Source organism: Rosa rugosa, chromosome 3 (genome assembly GCF_958449725.1).
Source record: "Rosa rugosa chromosome 3, drRosRugo1.1, whole genome shotgun sequence".
NCBI classification, from domain to species: Eukaryota; Viridiplantae; Streptophyta; class Magnoliopsida; order Rosales; family Rosaceae; genus Rosa; species Rosa rugosa.
The window spans coordinates 55,736,312-55,760,371 of record NC_084822.1 but is presented as its reverse complement, the minus strand read 5'-3'; the positions used below and the strand labels follow the sequence as shown (position 1 = coordinate 55,760,371).

The window sequence follows — 24,060 nt, the reverse complement described above, 5'->3', positions numbered from 1 at the left end:
AATCCTCATTCCGCCTAAAATTCTCGGAATTCGTTGATAGTTAGAATAAATTCGTAGGTCGAATGGTTAAAGCGCCAAACTCATAATTGGCGAATTCGTAGGTTCAATTCCTACTTGATGCACGTCAATGGAACCCTCCAATAAGTCCACTGTAGAGAACCGCACCGGTCCCCACAATTAAAACCTATGAAGATTGCAACGGTACATTTGAATTTCATTTCATTAAATGCAAAATGAATGAAAATGAATTTCCTAGATTGGTACAGCAGGTAATTAAACCAGAAGATTCAGACAAAAACTAATAAAATCAGAAAATACAAAAATAAATAAAGACACCACACCGACCACCGTTGATTACGTCTGTACTCTTGACTTGCCTGATAGAGCGTGGAGCTAACTCTAAGTCAAAATGACTCTTTTAACCTTCATCGCGCCACTCCCTAATGTAAACAGCGTGGGTAATTGTGTACAAGTCACGTGTTAATTACGCGGTTGACATAAATTGCATGTGTAGTATTGGAAAATATACAAGTAAATCTGTCCTGAGGCCCAACGGTCCTAAACACCAAAGCCAAAGTCCAAACCAGAAAAGGATCCAAGAATATGTATATATTTTTTTTGATAGTGATGTCTGAGAAATAAAATAAATAAAGTCGCAAGTTCCTAACCCCATTTAATCTAATCCAGCAAATGTTTTTTTTTTCTTTTCTTAATTCTAAATTTTTAATCTAGTGTTGGGCAAATTAGCACCATGGAAGTATTTGAATTGAATATTGATAGTGACTGCACAATTCCAAAGTCCACCGTTATCTGAGAGTGAGAGTGAGAGTGAAAAGAGAAGAAGAATCTTCCTATTCGTAACTTGGATGCAGAAGAAGAAGAATAAGAAGGCAATGGTTTGGGATTTGTGGAGGGCAGACCCTTGTTTCCATATAGTGCTAAATCTTGCCATGAATTTTCGCTCCATGTAGTTCTTTCTTGAGGTGTGGACGTGTGGAAACTAACACCTTGAAACTTGAAACTTGAAAGCCAGATGAGGAAGGCAAGGAGGGTGCAACGCCCAAGGTCAAGTGCTACTTGTTTTGTTTAAGGGATGAAGACACTAGTGGAAGATTAGTCTGTTTTGGTCTTGTGGAGAAAGCCCAATCACATTTTGTTCTGGATTGCTATTCTACATTCATTCCTCCGGGCCTGGGCTATCAGCTTCTGTTGGCAGTTTGGCACCCACAATACCTGTCATCAACTATATTCAAAATTCTTCTAGGTCTTTCATAATCCTTCTGCCCTCTTGTTTTCCATGCATCCTCTCATTTTCCATGGTGTTTGAGTTCGGTCACGTTAAATTGACAGGTCAAAATGATAAGTTTGATGAATTAATGAAGAAAAGAGATTCAAAATTGAGAGGACTTTTTGTTAGAGATAAACACATTATTCACTAGATCAAATATTAGTTTGTGAATGATAACCAAGGGCTAAGACAATGAAATTGCATTTGCTCCCTCCTTGATGCATGGTTACAAACTCGAAACAGACAAGGAATTAGTTATGGAAATCAAGAAAGTTAACTTTTTAGATGAAATGGTTGCAACCATGTTGGTCTGAGCTTAGCTGATTATATCTGCTACGTTTGTCATGGAGTCTGTGTTGGGGTTGTTGCTCTAGAGAGGGAGAAAGAGCAAGAGACCCGTCAAGAAAGTACATTTCTAACTACTGCCATATACTAATTGATCTTTGATCTTTGCTAATCATGAGGATGTTTAAGACTCAAGTCACCTAATGGTAGTTGTTAAACCATTAATTATCTATCCTAATCACGTTTAGTATATATATGATAACATAGCATTGATTTTTCTGTGGTACCAAGGAGTTTTAATTTCTAATAAATATGTATATGAGACTTTAGTTGGTACACCTAAACTAGTGTTGCTCAGACATATCTTTCACCATCGATCCGGTCAATCCTTGCCTTGCACCCAAATCAAATTGCTGAGTTGTTTCCCTTAATAACATAGTGACGACCAACTATATCTCATAGATTCATGAGCTTACTTGTTTCTAACATATATTCTAGAGCAACATGAAATCTGTCTTTTTTTTTTAGGAGAGGAGATAGACAACATGAAATCTGTCACACTGATAAGTTAACAAGAAAACCATCCCACATATGATATGAACATAGGGGCATTATGTACGTATATTAGTAAATGACATGATTCTATCAACAACAAAAAATTTAAAGTGGAACAATAAAAAAAAAAAAAAAAAAAGAACAGATCCTAATCATCTTCCACAGTATGTTTCCGTCTTGGATCTGTAATATTGATTTTCCAGTGTCCATTAGGAAACTTCAATATTCTTGCCTTTCTTCGCTCCCAGTTCACATTAGTCCTCCTCTCCTTCGTCAACAGACAAAACCTCTTCAACTTCTCGTCCAACTTATCATGAACCTCCCACCACCTCCGGTGTGCCACGTCACTCGCGTACACGAACTGGTCCACGATGTCCCAGTTACAGTCGTAATCCCTGTAACATAGCCATGGCTTCAACCCCAAGTAATGTATCGAGTACAGCTTCGGTGGGTCTGCCCCGAACAGCCCGTTTTTCGCTTTCTGCTCAAGCGTAGTGTTGGCCCAAAAATTCTTCAAGTAATTAACCCTCCTAGGCAGTCGGTGCCACCACACGAAGATCTCGTTGAGGAAGCCCTGGTCGCCGCCGTTGTACGAAACGATGTCGTCTCGGTGATCCATTAGGTGCTGGAATGTGCAGTTGGAGGGCTCGATGACCATGACGCCGGAGTTGAAGAGGTGGATGTCGTTGCCGGTGGCCGACATCTGAGGGAAGTGAAAGAGGAGGTCGAGGTTTCGGAGGACGATGATGTCGGCATCGATGAAGATGACCTTGTCGTAGTCGGTGAGCTGCCAGAGGCGGAACTTGCTGTAGTTGTACTCGTTGTAGGTGCCATTTTCGGCTTTCGGATTTCGGATACGTTTTATGAAACGGAGCTTCCAACCGGCGGCGGATAGGGCGGCGCGTTTTGGGGCGGGGATGGTGTCGTCGAGGAGGAGGACGAGGTCGCGCTTTGTGCCGGTTTGGATGAGGCTCTGGGCTAAGGTTAGGGCGCCGCAGACGTAGGAGCTACTTGTGTGGAGGACGGTGACGTAGGCTTCTTTGGCTGCATTCTTTGTGGACCCTTGGATCTTGGACAGGTCATACACTTCGTCGATTCCTGCAACCATAGGATTTCCTTGTAAATTCTCAATTCCAACGGCGCTAATGTTTAAAATTAGCTTAATTTTTGGAGTTATTGAAAGATATTTTAATCAATTTGCTTGAGCAAAATGTGAATCGAATGGCCTCATACGTATGTATATGTCGGGGTTAGAGTCACTCAATCCTATTTCTAATTCTAACAAAAAATAATATTTCAGACAAAAATTGATACGATGATAAAAACGATAGCATGAAGTAAGCTATAAACTCAATTTTGCTTTTGGTTTGTGAGTGATGAAATGCACTTCAACTTGAAATGTTTGCATCCATTAAAAGAATTGGTGGATTACCAAGTAGAGTAATCAAAGACGAGGGTAGGGAGAGCTAGCATACCTTGTCCCCAGAGAGGCAAAGCTAGATTGCAAGAGCCAACAGGCAATGATACCTTTTGCTTCAACTTCGCCATATCTGACTCAAACAACCACCAATCTCCTTCTTGTTTCACCAAGTCACTGCACCTAAAAATCTCAAGCATTGGCCTACACTTGCTCCAAAACACCACCTTTGTCTTCAAATTCCTGTCCCTGACTCCTCTATTCACAGCCAGATTCGCCGCTATGAGATGGACTTGGAGCCTAAACACCTCCCTATTCCACCCTTCTTCCGGATACTTGCAAGGCAATTTAGCCACGACGAGGTTCATCCTGTCGTAGATTTGGTACTCCGGCATTGGTATCTCCGGGCAAAACGGCACATCAGTCTCTTCCTCTTCATCAATCCATTCAGGAAATAAATCCTCCCATTTGAATAACTCTGAAACCCGGTCGAAATGAATCGGTATGACCTGTCCAAATCTCTTCCACTCGCTAACATCATCTTCTTCCATATTCACCATCCCAATCTTAATCCCCTTCAATATTATTCCTTCCAAAAAGCTCGGTACCTCCATTTTAGTACTCGTATTCAACCCTTCATGCTGTGTGGCTATGTACTCTTCTTTTGTCTCCTTTACTACCTGCTTCATCATCTTAACGCCATCAACCACCTGTACAGATACAATGTCAACAAAATCATCGAATCATAGACGAAAATTAGGAAACATACAAGTACATTGTTAGCATCGATTGACGTATAATCGAAGTGGAGAATACATAAAAGAGAGGGATCGTCTCACCTTACCGTTCTGATGGCAGTCGCGAAATGAGCACCTAATCAGAGATACTGCTGCGTTCTGGTAATAGATAGTGGCAGCCGGCTGGAGAAGAAGAGCAGCGTAAACAACAAAAAAGAGAGCAAGGAAAACCAGGTTGACTCGGATGACCAAAGCCTTCGAAGAAGCGATCTTCGACATCTTCTGGAAACCAAGTCCTTCAATCATCTTAACCTTCTGAGGTTATGATCGACTACGACTGATCGAATATATATCTAACTAAGTTTCTGCTTACGGCAAAACTCAATAAGCACTAGCCGATCATGGAGACTAGAACATTTGAGAAAGGATTAATTAATCTTAAGCTAGAACTCTGGTGGTACTTAATTAGAGAACTCAGACAGCGAAGGATTGGAGTAAACCTCAAACAAAGCAAAACCATAGATAAAAAGCTCCAAGTGTCGTTTCCTTGTTTTTGTACTTCCTTTCCTTCGCAGAAAACAAGCTGCGAGCTGACAAGCTTTGCTTCTTCCGCATAACAAGCTGGTAATACTTGTGGTTATAGACAATTTGTGTTTTTTGAATTCCATTTCTATCCTTGGTTTGTCTCCACTCTACGCCTTTTGTGAGTCTGTCCTTGTAGAAAATTATTTTTAAATTTTTAAATTTACTCCAACAACTCTTTCCTGCAATTTTTTTTTTTTTTTTAGAATGCTTTCTTTCTTGCAAAATTAGATTCTAAAAAATAGATGAAAACGAAATGTGATGAGCAATTCATACTATTTGAACTTTTTTTCTTCATAAATTTTCCTTTTTCCATTAAACAAAAGGAGAGAGAGAAATGGTATTATAAGTAGTCTAAAGTAAACATTAAGGTAGAGAATTTAGAAATCTTGAAAGAGAGGCAGCCGTCCCTCCAACTCCAACCACTATTTAGTTGGCTAGTCTACTTCTGCTACATGCACTGCAATGTCGATTTTGCCCCATTACTAATTCTTTCCCTATGACATGACATGACCAAGTATAATCATCATTCATTATTTCATTTAAAGTATGATTTAGGTTAGATATCAGTACATCACGGAACAATAAATGATTAGAGAACCTGCCTTTGTATGGTAAACTATCCCGACGTCAATATCTTGATTGGAACCAACTGACAGACTTAGAGAATGTGGTCTCAAGTGAATTTTATTCCTAGTGCATGAACTTTCAATTTTGTTAGCTCCTTCAATCAACAATTAAAACCACATTTTGTACCAATCTTGACATTGTTGAATCACTCGCAAAAATAGGTTGTGGCAACAATTTAGTTTCCCCCTTTTACTCACAACTAGGAAAAAACTCTGCCAACAAACAAAGCGTGCGCACCAAAAGTTAAAAAAGTATCTTCATAAAACCTTCATCCATATCCGCAAAAACCCTTGGAAGTTCAAATAGTATTTGTGCCTGAACGCTGTCGTTAAACCACACTTTCAAAAGATGTACAACCACCGGTTACCACCTTTTGTGGATCTATCCAGTAAAAGAGTGCCGCAAGGATAATCTAATCCCATTCCATACTAGATTTTCAATATTTGAGTTACACAGGGGTTGAAGTGCAAATTGATATTAAACTAGTTGTGAAGACTAACCCCTCTATGAGTCTATGAGATGAGAAACTTTAGTACAATATCTTGAGAACAATGATAGCATTACAACCAACTTCCTCAAGTGGCAATCCACTAATCTCCGCCAAAATATATTCTGCTTGTTTCAATCGCTATATTCACTTCCAAGCTCAGCTTCCCTCTGCATATCATTAACCAATTGCAAGCCTCTCCCTAGGAATTCACATTACTACACGGGAAAAAAGAAAGAGGAGCGCGAAAGTTAGCTGACCTGCTTTATTACGAACAACTGGAAAACATATAATGACCGGACTGCTAAACTAAGTTCTTGTATGGTTAGTTGAAGTTGGCTTTATAGGCTTCATTTTTTAACCACATCTTGAATGTGTTGGGAGTAGCTTTTGCCAGGTGGAATAAAAATCAGATCTTCCCAGCCCGAATTCTTCTCACTTGACTGCATTCACATTAAACTTCTTTTAACAAAAGTACTAGAAGACACAGAATATATAAATATATATAATTCATGCAGTAAACAGAATGAGTACCTCCATTTTTCTCAAAACATCTTCCAGACTACCAACCTGTAAAAACAATTTATAATGAAATAATGAGAATGTTGAGAATGCAATAATAAAACAAAGAGACATAAAAGTTACATTTCCGCTGTACATTCATATTTTCCTCATGAATTCAGTTTATTATTTAGCATTTCTTTTTTCAGGAACCAAATATAAAAAAAATTCCACTCTTCTAACAGTTTTCTGATATCAACTATCTAAAACATTAAAACAGTTATTTCATTGCATGATAAATGAGGCAAAACTGATGGAAGCTTATCTAATACCATAATATTTTGAGAAACCCCTGGTCCTCGGGATGATCTGGAAACCTTTGACAATTCCTTTTCTATATCTTCCTGCATGGTATAGCAATATTTTACTACTGTTAAATCAATCTGATAAATGCAAGCCACTAAACATTAAACAATCTAACACATCCACAAGAGCTCAAGGCATCAAAACTTACCTTAGTGAAATATATTGGGCAGTAACGCTTGTTTTTCTTCTTCACAACCAGAAGGTCGGACTGTAAAAAAGAAATTAGTCATAAGCTATATCGCCATATTGCATATCTAAGCAACACAATAATCAATTCGATTGCTTGAAATATATTGGGCAGTTACACTTGTAGATTATGCAGTAGAGCAGGGAACAGCAGTGTGACAACTCTACTGCATGGGCACTTGCACGAGCCCATACTGTCAGGAAATCTCCAAAATACTGAACTTGTACTTTCTTCAATACAAATGTAAGCTTACTACTTATAGATGCATAACACTACTGCCATACATATGATGCAGTACATACTCATTTCCTCTATTGACCCAACTCAAGAGCTATCATCTTTGTAGAATTTGAAAGAACACCATTGCAATGAAAGAAGTAGATTATCCTACCTGAAAAACAGGAACTCCATCAAATGCACTCCTGTCCGCAGCTTTGAGCTATAAAACAGAAAATATACCGTGAGCCAATCTTGATTGTTACAGTAAATGAAATCACAAAATCATGAGATAGTAACCCTGTTTTAAGTATTTAAGCAGATGCAAGTGATTTTTACAGGAAACTCAATGTTTAGCTTTTTACAAGCAGTAGCATAGCAGTCACATAATAGTTCAAAAAGTTGTATGACTGTCTCTGCTAGATCCATTACATCAATGCTCCACATTCCCGCACTATGCACTCAGAAAACCCAATATCCAAAACTTATACGTAGAACCTATTACTGTATTACATGCGTGGGTGCTTGTGTGTATATCAGTTATATCAAGGTTCTTTTAACCGTGATTTCCAACAAAGACGGAAGTCTTATACACAGCCAAAGAAGACAAACTTTAAAAATAGAGAATTAGAAACCTACCTCAAGTGCATTCTTTATTTGAACTGGATCAGGCAAAAACCTAAATGCAATTCCTTCTACCTTCAGCATGTACACCTACAACGCAATGCAAGTAAAAACTGAATTATAAGTAGTATGACCAGCTTAGCACTCTACCCAAAATTATAATCTACTACTGTAATACCAAATATCAACACTACCCCAACGACTAGCATCATCACTACTACTACCGCATTACTTATATTTAAGTCAGCTGAGCTCTGAATAGTCACCTGGTCAAGAGTGATTGGGACGACCTTCACCGGACTTCTTAACTCTCGTGTCCTAGTCCGAACCTGAATCACCAACACACACACACATATATACTTCGATCACTGATTCGTCAATCAAGCAATTAAGTTACACTGAAATCAATGTAAATGCAACCAATTCTTCCAACTAATTGACCTGGAAATGCAACTAATTTCAATCTCATCAAGCTCACATTTCTGATATCTTCATTTCAAAAATAGAAGCTAAACTACTGACCTGAGCGAGGAAGGCTTCGGCGTCTTCTTTGCGGAAGCAAAGGAGGCCAATGGACTTGGCTTCACTGGGGTCAGAGATAAGCACGAACTCATTGTTCGCATTGCTAACCGTATACACCGCCGTGCCGACTAGGCTCTTCGCCACGTGGTCGGAGCTCAGAGTCGCGGTGGTGGCGGCCAAGGCGTGGTTCGGCTGGCCCACCCAAGCCAGCGGCGGAGTGCCCGGGGCGGAAAGCAGGCGCCTGGTCGCCGGCGGCAGGAAGTTTCCTGCGAGGCGTTTGGTGTCTTCGAGGCGGCTGGAGAGGTCGGCGGCGAGGCGGAGGCAGTGGTGGTGTATGAAGGTGGAGAGGGAGAGCAAGGGTGGTTTTGGGGACTCCATCAGTGAAAATGAGAGAGAGTCTCTGAGCTAAACGGTGGTTTTCGTTTTTGATAATTTTGCCGACGGATTCGAGGACTGTTATTTTCACTTGCGTTTTCGTCGCGTGGATGGCACCACTAGAGGATAGTTTATACTTTATATGGTCATGGTGGTGTGCAACTTGTTAGTGAGCGCGTGTGGATGGCTAGAGTGGCCCAATCATACTCAAGGCCCAGACTATAGGATATACAGAAGTGGCCCGTTCCAGCCCAAGGCTATAGCCCACAGTATATTTTCTGGGTCAAATTGTGAGAACAACCTGCTTCTGATTTAAGTGAAGTCTTTGATAGACAAAGGGTCCAAGTGACAGAAATCCTCATCCTAAGCAGAAAACCAATACGCTGCATATAATATAGTTTCTAATTTCCAAAAAGTTAATTTAATTTACAAGAAAATATAAATACTCTTGTGAATGAGGATAATACATATTATTAAATAACTGAGATATTACGACAAATAAAAGTACATATATAGAAACCAGATCTTATCCAGAGCGGAGCTCCGCTTTGAAAATTTACGTGTGAAGTTCGAGTTTTGGGTCACTTTTCGGTCGCATATCCACATCTCGACCGTTCAGTTTTTAGGTACTAGTGTATAGATCCTCTCTACAAATTTTCAGCCAAATTGATGATCGTTAAGGTATCTAACTCGCTTAAACCAATGGACGGATTGAATCTGTCAACTTGAACCGTACTAGCTTTAAGGCAATTATCAATGCCTTAACGATCATCATTTTGGCTAAAAATTTGCAGAGACGATCTATACACTAGTACCCAAAAACTGAACGGTCGAGATGTGGATATGCGACCGAAAAGTGACCCAAAACTCGAACTTCACACGTAAATTTTCAAAGCGGAGCTCCGCTCTGGATAGGATCTGATATAAACTGATCAATATCATTTAATATAGTGGCATAAGTTTTCTTTTTGTAAGGAAATACTAGATGTTATATTTCTCAATTGTTGATGCAATTGTTAAATATATATATATATATATATATATATATATATATATATATATATAGGCTTGCTCTGCTAAGGAGGTTCGTTTCTTAGCTAAGGAATAGATTTTCATATTTTAATCACTTTCCGATCACATATTCACATTTTAACCGTTCAGTTTTTAGGTCTTAATGTATAGATCACTTCTGCAAATTTTCAGTCAAATTGATGATCGTTAAAGTATCGAACTCAATTAAATCAATGAACGAACCGAATCTGTCCAACCTGAACTGTTCGTGTTCATAATTGTAAATTGCAGTTTTGGATGCCTTAACGATCATCAATTTGGCTGAAAATTTGCAGAGATGATCTATTCATTATAACCTAAAAACTGAACGGTTAAAATGTGAATATGTGATTGAAAAGTGGTCAAAATATGAAAATCCGTTTCTTAACTAAGGAACGGACCTCCTTAGCAGAGCAAGCCTGTATATATATATATATATATATATATATATATATATATATATATAGAAAGAGCTAGAGAGAGAGAGAGAGATAGAGAGAGAGAGAGAGAGAGAGTGGATTTCCTTTATATGTTACTTAGATTAGTGGCAATGTTGTCATTTGTGGAAGAAGATTTGACTTTGCCCTTATTTGTATTGTACCCATAGGATTTCGTTTGGATGAACACATTTTTGTTTTTGGCTGAGAGATGACAACACTCTATCTCCATGGTGTCGGTAGAATATTGACCACATAGTGAGATCTCATTTTCTTATAGTACTAGTAGTGGAGAGCACACACCCTTATATATGTCTACAAAATAGATGCTTTTTTTTTTTTAGAATTCGAATGAACATATATTGAGTAAAAAATAGATGCTTCAGATATCAAATAAGGACCTTAGACTCTATCTGATGGTCCATTCCAAAGGAGTGACCCTAAGAACACAAGGTGGTGTTAGCCACTTTCGCATTTACAATTAATGCACTTTGTGTTCTCAGGACACCTTTTTGGAACACACTGTTTACCTATACAATTTTGGTTATGGATTATGATTCGAGTATGAGCCCAAACAAATGCAACCACCATGCGGGTGTCGCCCATTTATGTAACTAAGAAAGCAATCCTACAACACATATATTTGGTTTTGAAAGTGTCTACTTGGAGCTAGGGAGAAACTTTAGTTTTCGGTGTTTCATGACTAAAATTAGTGTTGTCAGAGTTATAATTTGTTGATATCACTTGCACTACATTGCAAAAACACTACTTTCAATCGCTCCTATCTTGTCATCCTAGCTATATTTCTATAACTTCTTGCAGATATATTGAAATAATAAAATTCAATTTAAAAGTGTAGGATGAGATAATTGAATACTAAAGAAGGACGTAGCTAGAAAAAATAACCCTAAATCAGTAACATTTAGTCTTCGACAGTTCGACGTTGGTAGTGTTAGGATTTTTCGACGGACAAAAAGTTCTGGTCATTAAGTAACTTGTTGAACACTAGTAATCTACCCGTAGTGTATATGACTAGACTCATTAGAGGGAGATTCTATAGAATTTTGAAAGGGTGATTGACCCCCACCTACTGGGGGCATGCCCAGCTTTTAAGAACTTTCTGTTTCTATATATATCCAGATCTATCCATATGGCATATATACTGAAAATACAAGGACAGAATATGATTTTCTGGAAAACGAGGATTGCAGTGCACTGATCAATCCTTACTGGGCAGCAGAAACCAAAATAACAAACTAAACACCAGATTTTGGTTACGCAGTGAAAACCTCAAGTATGAGATTAAAAACACTGCGGGGCTCTTACTCTTGAGAACCCAAAATAAATATCATCATATTGAAAAGGATATGTTCTTTTACAAACTTTGAATAGCACTAGCTCGGCTATAAGATTCACACAAAATCTAATACAAAGTTTGTATTCCTTCTAGAACTCCTTCACTTGAACAATCTTCAAATCTTGTTCTTCTTTCTTCACAGTCTCCCTACTGATCTCGAGAGAGTATTATGCATATGAAACTATGATCACAAACACTTATACATGGACCAAGTGTTTTGACTCTTTGTGAAGACACAAACTCAAACAAAACTAACAAGCAAGACTCTATCAAAAATTCTTGCGTTCGGGAATCTCTGCCTTTGACCGTGTATAATACTCAATATATATTCAACTGACAGCAACCAACTCCCTACAAAAAGATTTTACCCTAATACATATTAATTAGGAAATAAACTTCCCTTATATGAACTCCACAAATCTTAAGGGAAATCAATTAGGAATAGGCACGGCCTAAAAAACCCTAGGACATCAATACTATGATTTTAACCATCAGAAGACCTTTTAAAAACGTAAAAACATAAAATCAAAAATCTACTTTCCAAAATCGGACTTCACAAGAAACTGACTGCAGACTCGGGGATTGCAACACCTGTTGCAATCCCATGCTTATGCAAATGCATTTACCTGTTTTCCTGAGATCAGTAAAGAGTCTTCAAGCTTTGTATGGGAATGCCAATATGACATGTACAAGAATTGTACCTACATATACCAAATTACCAATAGTGGCGATGGTACGTTGTTCCAGTATCTAGGCTCCATAGCCTCAATCTCATGCATAGTTGCATATTTATTTGATCCAAAAAGAAGAACAAAGCATACAAATCTGCCAGCCTAACTAACACTGTGGAGGTCACGGGTTCAAATCTCACTGACATCAGAAATGGAGAATTACATTGTCGTCCAGAGTCAAAAAAAAAAAAAAACATGAAAGAATAAATATCTATTGATTGGCCTTGATTCTACTCCGATATTTTTTTTAATAAAGAATTAATACAGGATCATGCAATGTTAGTTATTCTATAATGGAGACAAGCAGTTGTGGACTAGTAGGGTTAGACAACCCAGAGCACGCAAAAAAAACCTAGGTTTTGAGAATTTGCTCGTCCAGCGGCGCTCGGAATCGGTGAGGGTTTGCCTTGCCGCTAATGGGCCGCTGTCGGACGGGACTTGCTATTTGCACGGGGAGGTCTTGGGAGAGGTATTGAAACTCAAGGATCTAGACGGGTGGCGGTGGTGAGGTCCCGACGAAATCTCTGGGTGTGTTTTGTGTTGTGCAAGGTTGGCGAGCTTCGGACTAAGCTCTGCAGATCAAGGGCGACGGGGTTTCTGATGGGGAGCGGCGACGTCGCTCTGAGGGGCTGTGCAGCAGTGAAGATCTAGAGGATCCGGGCGGCTCTTCTGACGATCTGGAGTGGTGCGTCGTTCTGCTGGGTCGTGTCGGCGAAGTGGGCCATGTCGGTGGTGCGTCGGTTTGCTGGGATTGTGTCGGTGAGGCTGGTTGGGGCGTGATCGACGCGGCGCGGATATGGCAGATTGGTGGTGGCACGGGGTTGTACGGGCAAACGCATGCGGCTGATGACCTTTGGGCCTTGCTCCAAATCCTACTGGGCCTTGGGGTTGGGCTTTTCTCCTTTTGAGCTTCCCAGTGGGCCTCTAATTTGGACTAGGGCTTGCCTTTGGCCCAATTCTATGTTAGATAGATTTTTCTTTCCAAGTTATACCCTATTTTTTTAGGGACCTATGCGCTTTTGTTTTGTTTTTTATGTGCCTATTTACTATGTATGTTCATAGTTCATAGGCTCGCTGAATATGTGAGCACTGGTTGTCTAATGGGTGGTGCTAGCATACCACGTCCTAAACTTGTCCTTGGTATGGCAAGGGAAGGTATGTATCCGTGCCATTCTGGCTTGAGTATGAATGAAATTGATGTTTGGTTCAAAAAAAAAAAAAAAAAGTTATTCTATAACGGTCAATTTGGGGTCCTCACAAGCCCAAAAGAAATGGGGTCAATAATTCTACTCTCCCAAAAGAAATGGGGTCAATAATTCTACTCACAATCCCAAAAGAAATGGGGTCAATAATTCTACTCCGATCCCCAACACAACAATTCATTTTTAATCTAAACTTGCAACTGATGATGGCTAAGCTAGATACCCTAAAACACAGTGCTTGTTCGATCACTTTATATTTGATGTGATATATATCTGGGTAGATAAGTTTGAGGACTAGATCGATCGATCCTTGTCGATCTTTTATTCTTAGATGGGGAAGACCGAAGACCCAACACATGCCCTGTTGGTTCTATCATATCTGAATTAATACTGTCAAAGTCTCATTACAAGAGTATTACTGTGATAATCATCACCCGCCACCTGCAGCTCATTTACTTCGACTTGGAGAGTTGGAGATATATTTAAGAATCTGGTTATTAAAATTAATTAAGATCGATGCTTTTTTAAAGAGCACAGGAATCCCATGGTGGATTCTTATTCGCACCAATCCAATATAGTATTAGTTAACTGACACTCTAGTCTACTGAAGATACATATATAGAAACCTAGTTTGAACTTTGAACCTCTCCAGCATACAAGGATGCCACAGTACCATATTAGCTGCTTCCTTTAGTTTGGTAAGTAAGCATGAAACTACATATATATGCGCTAATTAATCAATGTTTGATGTTTCTTTAAGTTTTTCTAAGAGGCTTCGCACTCCCAAAAGTTGAATTCAGATTCCTTTCAAGCGAGTGGAATCAATATATCATTGGCAGATGAAGCATTTTTACTGTTGTTACCAGCTTACTTTGACCATATAATGTAGAAAAGCTCCCAATTCCTTTTGACCAAGTCTAAGCATCTATTATCCTCTCGTTCCTCTGTGAATATTATGTTCCATGCTTCCCTGGCACGTTGTCCATATATGATAGCAGGCTTTGTTTATTGAACTTAAAATGGGGGTTGAGAAGGAATCCGAAAGAAGAGGAATGGATGAAAAGATAGAAAGAGTGAACGCGAATCACTCTCGATCCTCCTAGGTGTTTTTAGTATTCATAATTGAGTGTAAATGCCCGAATAATTTTAGACTATAAAAAAAACACCGAGAGTCTGTTTTGTATAAAAGAATGGGGCCGACACAAACAAACAGAAAACGAAAAACTGAACAAGACAAACAATCCAAATAAAACCCATCCATGTAGCAAAGTAGCAAACCCTCCAAAGGGGAAAGGGCAGCAAGTGTCACCTACAGTTTTGGCTGTAGGTGACACAGAGACTTCACACAATTGGTAATCGGAAACCTGGAGAACGCCCAAATCAACCGAACATAGGAACACCACAACAGATCCAGCTCAATTGCAATTCTAACGGAGGAGGAAAAAGCTTGTGCCAACCCGGCCACAAACTAAACCACTGCATGACACAGACGTCACAGAAGCTGCAATCAAGAGCTGGGAAGCCAGATCCCATCCAGAAGACTCCATCATCCAAATCTCAAAACCATATAAAACAACAATTAACACCTTCAGCAGATCGCCAGGCAAAGAATTGTCAGGCAGAACGTACGGTAGCCAAAGAAAAAAGAAAGAGGAATGGGAACTTTGAATGAAAAGTTGATTCATCCTTGAATGGGAGTCACCATCAACACAACACTGAAATGAAAATGAATGAGTTATTTTCTCGATAAACCCACAAAAATTTGATTCCTGTTGTTAGTATACACAAGATTGAAGAAAAATGAGAGTAAATAAGAGAAATTTTCATTCCTATTATGGTTTTGTAAACACAGTAATGAACTATAATTTATGGAAGCACTTAAATTACCTATAAATAATCTAATTATGTTTGTACTTTCTAAATGACCATCAAATACTTATTGGTAGTTATCAAGTATATTGATCCGGTCCTAAACATAATTGGCATGTTTACATAGAAGGGCGGAACCAGGACTATGAGTTTGGGGGGTCGAAATATAAAAGCATTTTTCTTTGTGTCATCTTAACTATAAAAATTGAAGTATTTATTAAAATAAACAAAGAATTAACGATAGTTAATGTCCTTTTATAATCATATTGAATGTGTTGCTAGATAAAAATTGGAGTAACTAATATTTAGTCCTAAACAAAGATGAAATTAGCATTAGCTTAACTTTGAAAAGTAACTCTTCTCCAATAGCGACATACCTAGCACTCTGCTAGGGTTGATAAACCTCTCCCTTGAGACAGGAGCTTCTTGCAAATTCCTCGGTTCCTTGTCAATGATGGTTATGGCAGATCTCTGTTTGCTCTTTCTATTCCTCGTTGTGCTGGGTGGCGAGGGATCTGTAATGGGTTCGGTAAACGATGGCAGTGCTACTGTGGGTGTTGGTGGCGTTGTACCTAAGCTGGACGGTGCTGATTGGGTCGGGTGCCCGGTGTTGAATATTTGGATTTGTTTGACTACGTGGAGGCTCTGTTCGTGGTTATTCAGCTTATCAGCTATGGTGGTGGAGGAGAGGGTTCTTGGATTAGGGTGGGTTAAGATCAGGTCTGATTGATTGACTCTGATCGAACATACATACTGGATTCTCTATTTGCCGGTGACAACGACAGGGTGTGCTCGTTGGTGGCAGATGACTTGGGTACGTGGCTAGCTTATCCATGCAGGATTGCGGATTCTGTCGCGGATTTGATGGAGGTGGTCGACTACAAATGGGGTCTGGTTCGCTGACGTGGTTCAGAAGTGGCGACGCGTTGACAGATCGCGGAGCTGCATGTGGTGGGCGGCCTAGTTGACTGGTGGCCGGAGTTTCTAGTATGGTTGCAACGGTGGCTGCAGACTTGACACGCTGGTGGCAGCCCATTAGACTAGGGTTTTTTCCTTGGTCAACGATCTGGAATTCTGGGAACCTGGGCTACTTTTATTAGTTTTTACTTTTGCTTTTATTTTGTTTGACAACTCGATTTAGTTTTTACTTTTGCTTTTATTTTGTTTCACAACTCGATTTATTGGATGAGTTATTATGTGTAATTTTGCTGATTTATAAAATAGTTGACAGTATAAAACAAATTTTTTTTTAGATTAGATTGGATATCACATAAGTGACTCACAGAAAATATATTAAAATAAGGGAAGTGAAATTCACAGTCCCCATTTTAGAATTCACACTTCATGTTTCTTTTTTTAGTATGTTAATAGTGTAGATTGTAAAAATGTGATGTTGAAATACTAAAAAAAGAAACATAAAGTATGAATTGTAAAATGGGGAGTGTGAATTTCATTATCTTAAAATAATGTATACAATCCAATCCAAAGTGCAGATGCACATGAAAAAGCTAGCTAGCTCTTGCAGAGCACTCCACTCGCGCTCTAAACTAGAGAAACACTATACCCAGATAACAGAACAAGCCTTTCTTCTAGAGCTAGCTAGAACTTGAACTATATATATATATGGTTAGGGATGTCGATCTTCCCTTTTCTGAACAAGAAATCGAACGATCTGCTTCTTTTTTTGTACCCGGCATGACCTACTGCCCTGAGCAGAAGGCCATTAAGAAGGTCCCAATTCACTGTATCAGCAAGGAGCAAGTCTGCGATTTTTTCAAAAGATTTGATAGGAACGGTGACGGCAAACTCTGCAAGGAAGAGATCAAGGCAGCCTTTCGGAAACTCGGATCACGTTGGAGCTCTTACAGAGCCTGGAGAGCATTAGACCATGCAGATTCCAATGGCGATGGCATCATCTCTAATGAGGAGCTCGACGACCTTATCAACTATGCCCTAGATTGTGGTTATAAGCTATTAGCGCCACATATATGTGTGTTATAAGCTATTAGCGCCACATATATAGCTCGACGACCTTATCAACTGTGCCCGAGATTGTGGTTATAAGCGATTAGCGCCACATATAGATGTTCTAGTTAATTATAGTCTTCCATCTATGTTGACTATTATATGGAAGAATCTTGGCTATATAGTGTACGTCTGTGTTTATCGAATGTCATGTTAATGTTATGGTAGCGGAAGGACGGAGGTGACCTCTTGTTGCCCCTCCTTGCCCGGGAGGATGAACAGATTAAAACTAAATAAGTGAAGCACTCTAGCACCCGAATGCAATAGCGTCTTCAACTATAAGTTACATGCACTATTAGAAAACTCTCCAATGACTCCTAATTTACGAATAACTTACCTCCATAACTTAGTGTACATATCGAATAGATGATAGTAAAGCTCTGTCAAAGCTTTTATCATATATTGAACTGAGGGGTGGCATGATACAACCAAACAATAGAAATTGTAATTGATGAAATTTTTGATTGATGGAGTTAAAGATTCTATCATTTATAAATTCTTACGGAACTCACCATGAATAAAAAGTTGATTCATCCATGAATGGGACTCGCCATCAACACTAAAATGAAAATAAATGAGCCATTTTCTTGACAGGCACACAAAAATTTGATTATTCTTTTTAGTAAACACTAGATTGAAGAAAAATGAGAGTGATTTTTGTTATTTTCATTCTCATTATGGTTTAGTAAACACGGTAATAAACTATGAACAATTCTTAGGTTCACCCCTAGGTGAACAAGCATATTCACCCCTATTATCGATTAACTCACTTTTACTTAATAAATTTATAATCCAACGGTCCATATCTTAAATTAGCATTTAAAGATCATCTCTGTAAAAAATCAATTGAATCGGAAATCGTTTAATTATCTAATTGAATCAAATAAATGGACGGTTCTAACAATACTTACTGCTATTATGATGAACCGTCCATGTATTTCATATAAATGAATAATTAAAAGGTCTTCAATTTGATTGATTTTTTACAGAACTAATCTTTGTATTACATTATACAACTTGAATGGTTGGATTAGAAAATTAAAAAGTTATTACGCGTTAATCATAAGAGATGGTGAATATGATGCTTCACCCCAAGGGGTGAACCTGAGAATTGTTCATAAACGATAATCTATCAAGAGAAGCACCTAAGTTACCTATATATAATTCAATTAATGATGTTTGCACTTTCTAAACGACCATCAAATACTTATTAGTAGCGATCAAGTATGTCGATCCGGTCCTGAACATAATTTGCATTTTTACATAATTACATTACAGGCTTATAATAACTTGCCTGAAATACTCAACAGACTTTAGTTACCTAGCTACAAGACATCATAACTATGCTTGAAATCATAATCATTATTGTAACATCCCGATTTGCACCCCATCAAATCGAGCACATTACAGGCCGCATATTTTTAGAGACTAAGCTAACTACTTAACTCAAGTTCACATGCACCGAAGGGGTTTATCTTGGGCCTAGGAAGCCTTTGGGTTCCCCTTGACAAAGTCAAAAAAACTACTTAACTCAAGTCCTAAGAACCTGCAAAGCAAAGAAGAAATTAAAATTTATTTGTAACGTAAATTACATAATTTAAATGCAGAAGCATTTAATTTGAAATGAGGTGAAAACTATAAAACTAATAGAAATCCTTTAAAAACCAATACAAGTCTTTCTAAAACAAAAATCGAATTTTAGTCCAGTTCAAGTCCAAAATCCGAAGAGTTTATGAGTAAATTACTACCAAAAAAACTCCCCATCACACACTGATTTGGTTCACACAAATATTCACACGGAGAAGATTCTGTATGTAAAACACTGTAAACACACAGATATTTGTGTGCAAAATTATATTCACACAGTCTTCCGTGTGAAATGAAAACTAAAAGTGAGACCGTCAAAATTCACACGGATTTCCGTGTGAAATTCACACAGATATCTGTATGAATTATGATCACACATAGACGTCCATGTTAAAATTTATTTATGTATTAAAAATTATTTTATTTGTGTCAGACATTCACACAGACTTCCATGTGAATTAGAGTTGATGCAGAAAAAAATCCGTGTGAATCTTATTTCAAAATAAAATAAAAACAACTTACTATTTAAAAATATTTATGCACAGTACATTAATTCCAAAAAAAAATTGTTTCACACAGATATCCGTGTGAAGTCTTTTTGATAACTCTCTGAAAATTCCTATATCCCAATTCATTACTTTCTTTCCGTAAATTCTTTGTCTATTATCTTCTCCCTGGACACTGGGATCACAACATAGCTATAAGTTACTTCGTCTTGCTAGATGCATCTAATGCTATATATTTTAGACTCGGAGTGGAAATCGGAACCCCATGCTGAAGAATTTCAAAATGTATTTAAATATATTATTTTTTATTTTATCATTTTGTCACAATTGTAGTTTTTGTCACAATTTTTTATATATATTTTTTAATTTTCTTTTATCATTTTGTCACAATTGTAGTGAAAATAGTACAAAAACTTGTGGCAAAAAAAAAAAGTGAAAATATCGAGGTAGGGGATCGAAACGACGAAACCTAAGGAAGTTGCTATACTCCTCTCACTCTCAGCTCATCAATAATAACTCATAGAAAATTGAAAACAGATTTTCATGCATCAATATTTACAATAACAATACATGCATAAAATCAATAACCGAGACGAGTAGTCCCAAAACCAGAGTTCTTAATCAACATCAAATAGTAACACTAGGTCTTTAGTACGACAAAATCACCGTCCCCTCATATACTCAATTCTCTCATACCAACCAAGTTGTAAGTCAACAAGATATAAAATATATCATAATCACCTTAATACCATCTTCAGACTTCATTAACTAGAGAAGGGAGATTTATCCCTCAAGGACTTTGCCCGACCTTGCATATTGGCTTATCCAACTTGCAATCCTTCTTGAACCTCAAACAAATAACATCATCAAGGTTACTCCCTTCACATGGTTCGCAACAATTCAATTCAGGAAGGATAGGACATATAGTCATGTATACCAACAAGCCGCCACGTTGAGCAATTAGTTTGGTATGTTTGACTTGATTCCTGAGATTGCTTGATCAACACAAACAACAGCTATACCTATACGACCCTATTGACATGCACAGTATCCATCGGCTTCACCCACTAACCCCACTTCATGGATTCTACAAATTGAACATTCCAATTAGCAAGTGTTTGAACTTTGAAGGCGTGAACTTAAAACTAAGCCAACAGAGCTCAAACTACCGCCAGGCACAGTGAAACAACCGGTGGCCGACAAACCCAAACTACTAACTTCTTCAAATCTTAATCGAAATCAAAAACTCAAACTACCCTTGGCCGTCGATTCTCTTTCCTTGTTCAACTAAATGACAAACCAATGCAAAAGGCAAAACTGAAGCAAGGTGAGGAATCGAATGGGACCGGTGCGCCCAGTGGCGAAACTGTGTAGTAGGCTACTTGGGCTATAGCCCAACCGAGATTTGGGCTGAAAATGCCTTAAGTATAGGTATATCTGCTCTTACCCTTAAGCCCATAGGAAAAAAAAAAAATTTACTCGGTGACCTGCTGAGTGCAGACCGAGCCCTCGTTCTCAATCTTCACTCCTCAGTAGTCAGTCCTCAGTGCTTCGCTCGACTTCGCTCCTCAAGACCTCAACAAGCCTTCGTTCTGACGGATCCTCAGTCCTCAGTCTCTCTCTCTCTCAAGTCTCATCTGAAATTTCGCAAACCCACTTCGTTCAACTCAGTACAGGTACGAATTCTTCAAACAAGCAGTCAAATTTTATGAATTTCATATTAAAATTGATGGGTTTTGCTTGAAATTGAGTATTTTAGTATCTTACCTCTGTGTTTTGGCTTGAAATTGAGGAGCTCAGCCGGCAGCTGCTCAAGAAGACAAGCAGATCGGACTATCGGAGACTCGGAGTCCGGACTTCGGAGGTCGACGGGGTTACTCGGTGAGTCGGTGTCTTGGAATGGTGACTGCTTTCAGATTTCAGATTGCGTATGTGACTGCATCTGTGAGTCTTCCTTTGGAAATTGGAATGAAATTGCTTTGCTGTTTGATTATGTAATTTATGTGGCTTGTTGAGTTGTTGAGTCTTAATTGTTTGATTATGCGTCTGTCAGTCTGTGGGTCTTCATTTATATGCTTGAGCTTGCAGAGTTGCAGCTTGTTTGATTATCAATTATATGAAAGAGTCAAAACTCAAAAGATAGAAATGTTGAACTGTCAAAAGGAATTGATACATTATACATATTATTCTGTTGTTTTGCATATTATTCTAATATTGATACATATATTATTCAGAGAGAGCATTTTCATCTATGAAAATCATAAAAAACAAACTTCGAAATAAGATTGAAGATGACTTTCTTGATGACTTGATGGTTCTTTACATTGAAAAGGAGTTCGGCGATAGTATTGATAATGATTCTGTGATTACTGAGTTTGAAGTGAGTGGGCCTCGGAGAGTACGATTAAGTTAGTTTTGAATTTATACTTGTAACTTTTAATTTACGGGGTTTTGGTTTTATGTCCCCCCCATTGTATGTTTTGAATGAAAAAAATAAAGCCGTGAGGATGAGCCTCCCATGGGTTCCAAACCTCAAAAATATAAAAGTTTGCAAAAAATTTTATGTACTAAAAATTAGCCTAACCCATGTTTAGATCCTGGTTCCGCCACTGGGTGCGCCGCCATTTCATCGCCGAATGGAGAGGTTCCGGTCGGGTCGCTGCGCGGGTCGTCCACGACCCGGATCATCTGGGGGATAATTTGGATTTGGGCACTTGGCTTCACTGGGGTCAGAGATAAGCACGAACTCATTGTTCCCATTGCTAACCGTATACACCGCCGTGCCAACTAGGGTCTTCGACACGTGGTGGCGACCAAGGAGTGGTTCGGCGGCAGGAAGTTTCCGGAGAGGCGGCTGGAGAGGTCGGCGGCGAGGCGGAGGCAGTGGTGGTGTGTGAAGGTGGAGAGCGAGAGCAGAGGGCCCAAGGGGTTTGGGGACTCCATCAGTGAGTGAGAGAGAGAGAGAGAGAGTAGAAGCGAGCTAAACGGTGGTTTTGCCGAGGGATTCGAGGTGTGTTATTTTCACTTGCGGTTTTGTCGCGTGGATGGCACGATTAGAGGATAGTTTATATGGTGCTGCACACCTTGTTGGTGAGCGAGTGTGGATGGCTAGAGTTGGCGATTTTCGTATGTTGGTGGCCCAATAAAACTCAAGGCCCAGAGTATAGGCTATACAGCAGAGTGGCTCGTTCCAGTCGCCATTTCCAGCCCAAGGCTATAGCCCACAGTATAATTTCTGGGTCAACTTGTGAGAACAACCTGCTTCTGATTTAAGTGAATTCTTTGATAGACGAAGGGTCGAAGTGACAGAAAACCATATGCAGCGCATATATAATATAGTTTCTAATTTCCAAAAAGTTCATTTAATTTATAAGAAAATATAAATACTTCTGTGAACGAGGATAGTACATATTACATATTATTAAATAACTGAAATATTACGATAAATATAAGTACATATGTAAAGGCTCAGTATCGTTTGATGTAATGACATGAGTATCTTTTGGTAATGAAATATTATATGTTGTATTTCTGAGTTGTTGATGTAATTGTTAAAAAATATGTGTGTGTGGAGGATTTCTTTTATATGTTACTTAGATTAGTGGCAATGTTGTCATTCGGGGAAGAAGATTTGACTTTGCCTTTATTTGTAACCATAGGATCTCGTTTGGATGACAACATTTTTGTTTTTGGCTGAGAGGTGACTACACTATATCTCCATGGTGTCGGTAGAATGACCACATAGTGACCTTAGGATCGATCTCATTTTCTTATAGTACTAGTAGTCTAGCACACACCCTTGTATATATGTCTACGTAATAGATGCTTGAGATATCAAATAAGGACCTTAGCCTCTATCAGATGGTCCATTCCAAAGGAGTGATCCTAAGAACACAAGGTGGTGTTAGCCACTTTTGCATTTACAATTAATGCACCTTGTGTTCTCAGGACACCCCTTTAGAACACACTGTTTACCTATACAATTTCGGTTATGGACGACGATTCGAGTATGAGCCCAAACCACCAAATGCAACCACCATGCGGGTGTCACCCATTTGTAACTAAGAAAGCAATCCTGCAACTCATATTCCGTTGGTTTTGAGAGTGTCTACTCGGAGCTAGGGAGAAAGTTTAAATTTTGGTGTTTCATGACTTAGAGAGATAAGTTAGTGTTCTAAGAGTTATAATTTGTTGATATCACTTGCACTACATTGTAAAAGCGCTATTTTCACTCACTCCTATCTTGTCATCCTAACTATATTCCTATAGGGCGCGTTTGTTTTGCCTGATTTATAGAGTGGATAGGAATACATGTATCCAATCAGGCCACTTGTGATGTTTGGAGGCCCAGATAAGTTTGGGTTAGAAATTTTGTATCCAATCAGACTTAGATAAGAAATATTGTTGAGATGGTAAGATAAATTAAATCCTAGGGCTGGGCATATGTCGGGCCGGTTCGGTCTTAGGCCCAAACCGTTTTCGGACCGGAATAGTCGGTTAGGCCCAAATCCAAACCGAGCACCG

At 38.7% G+C, this 24,060-nt stretch overlaps 2 protein-coding genes and 1 long non-coding RNA gene across 4 annotated transcripts; 1 reads left to right on the top strand and 2 right to left on the bottom strand.

The window, feature by feature from the left end:
• Positions 1-2,062: 2,062 nt before the first annotated feature.
• Positions 2,063-4,909, bottom strand: LOC133738864 (UDP-glucuronate:xylan alpha-glucuronosyltransferase 2). 2 transcript variants are annotated; one of them, XM_062166534.1, is made up of 3 exons: positions 4,385-4,909; positions 3,604-4,255; positions 2,063-3,226 (listed from the first exon to the last, which is right to left on the bottom strand). In XM_062166534.1, the coding sequence occupies exons 1-3, from the start codon at positions 4,586-4,588 to the stop codon at positions 2,277-2,279; spliced, it is 1,806 nt and encodes a 601-aa protein (XP_062022518.1). In that variant the 5' UTR covers positions 4,589-4,909; the 3' UTR covers positions 2,063-2,276. The 2 variants fall into 2 exon arrangements, with proteins under 2 accessions (XP_062022518.1, XP_062022519.1); XM_062166535.1 differs by having other exon boundaries at positions 4,390-4,527.
• Positions 4,910-5,900: 991 nt separating this feature from the next.
• On the bottom strand, positions 5,901-8,873 carry LOC133738130 (protein TIC 22, chloroplastic). The gene is made up of 8 exons (XM_062165582.1): positions 8,398-8,873; positions 8,142-8,204; positions 7,891-7,965; positions 7,427-7,474; positions 6,997-7,056; positions 6,815-6,886; positions 6,516-6,551; positions 5,901-6,424 (listed from the first exon to the last, which is right to left on the bottom strand). Exons 1-8 carry the CDS (start codon positions 8,773-8,775, stop codon positions 6,332-6,334), a joined length of 825 nt encoding a protein of 274 aa, XP_062021566.1. The 5' UTR covers positions 8,776-8,873; the 3' UTR covers positions 5,901-6,331.
• Positions 8,609-23,771, top strand: LOC133738131 (uncharacterized). The gene is made up of 2 exons (XR_009859964.1): positions 8,609-8,737; positions 22,436-23,771. It is a non-coding gene; the product is annotated as an uncharacterized LOC133738131 (long non-coding RNA).
• The last annotated feature ends 289 nt before the right edge of the window (positions 23,772-24,060 follow it).

Bases quoted from the DNA above. Each gene is read 5' to 3' on its own strand.
- LOC133738130 (XM_062165582.1), bottom strand. From the start codon at position 8,775: ATGGAGTCCCCAAAACCACCCTTGCTCTCCCTCTCCACCTTCATACAC. The intron at 7,966-8,141 runs GTGACTATTCAG...ATTGCGTTGTAG, and splicing joins TCCCAATCACTCTTGACCAG to GTGTACATGCTGAAGGTAGA. The intron at 6,425-6,515 runs GTACTCATTCTG...ATGTGAATGCAG, and splicing joins ATGTTTTGAGAAAAATGGAG to TCAAGTGAGAAGAATTCGGG.
- LOC133738864 (XM_062166534.1), bottom strand. From the start codon at position 4,588: ATGATTGAAGGACTTGGTTTCCAGAAGATGTCGAAGATCGCTTCTTCG. The intron at 4,256-4,384 runs GTGAGACGATCC...GTATCTGTACAG, and splicing joins ACTGCCATCAGAACGGTAAG to GTGGTTGATGGCGTTAAGAT. The intron at 3,227-3,603 runs GTATGCTAGCTC...CTATGGTTGCAG, and splicing joins TTTGCCTCTCTGGGGACAAG to GAATCGACGAAGTGTATGAC.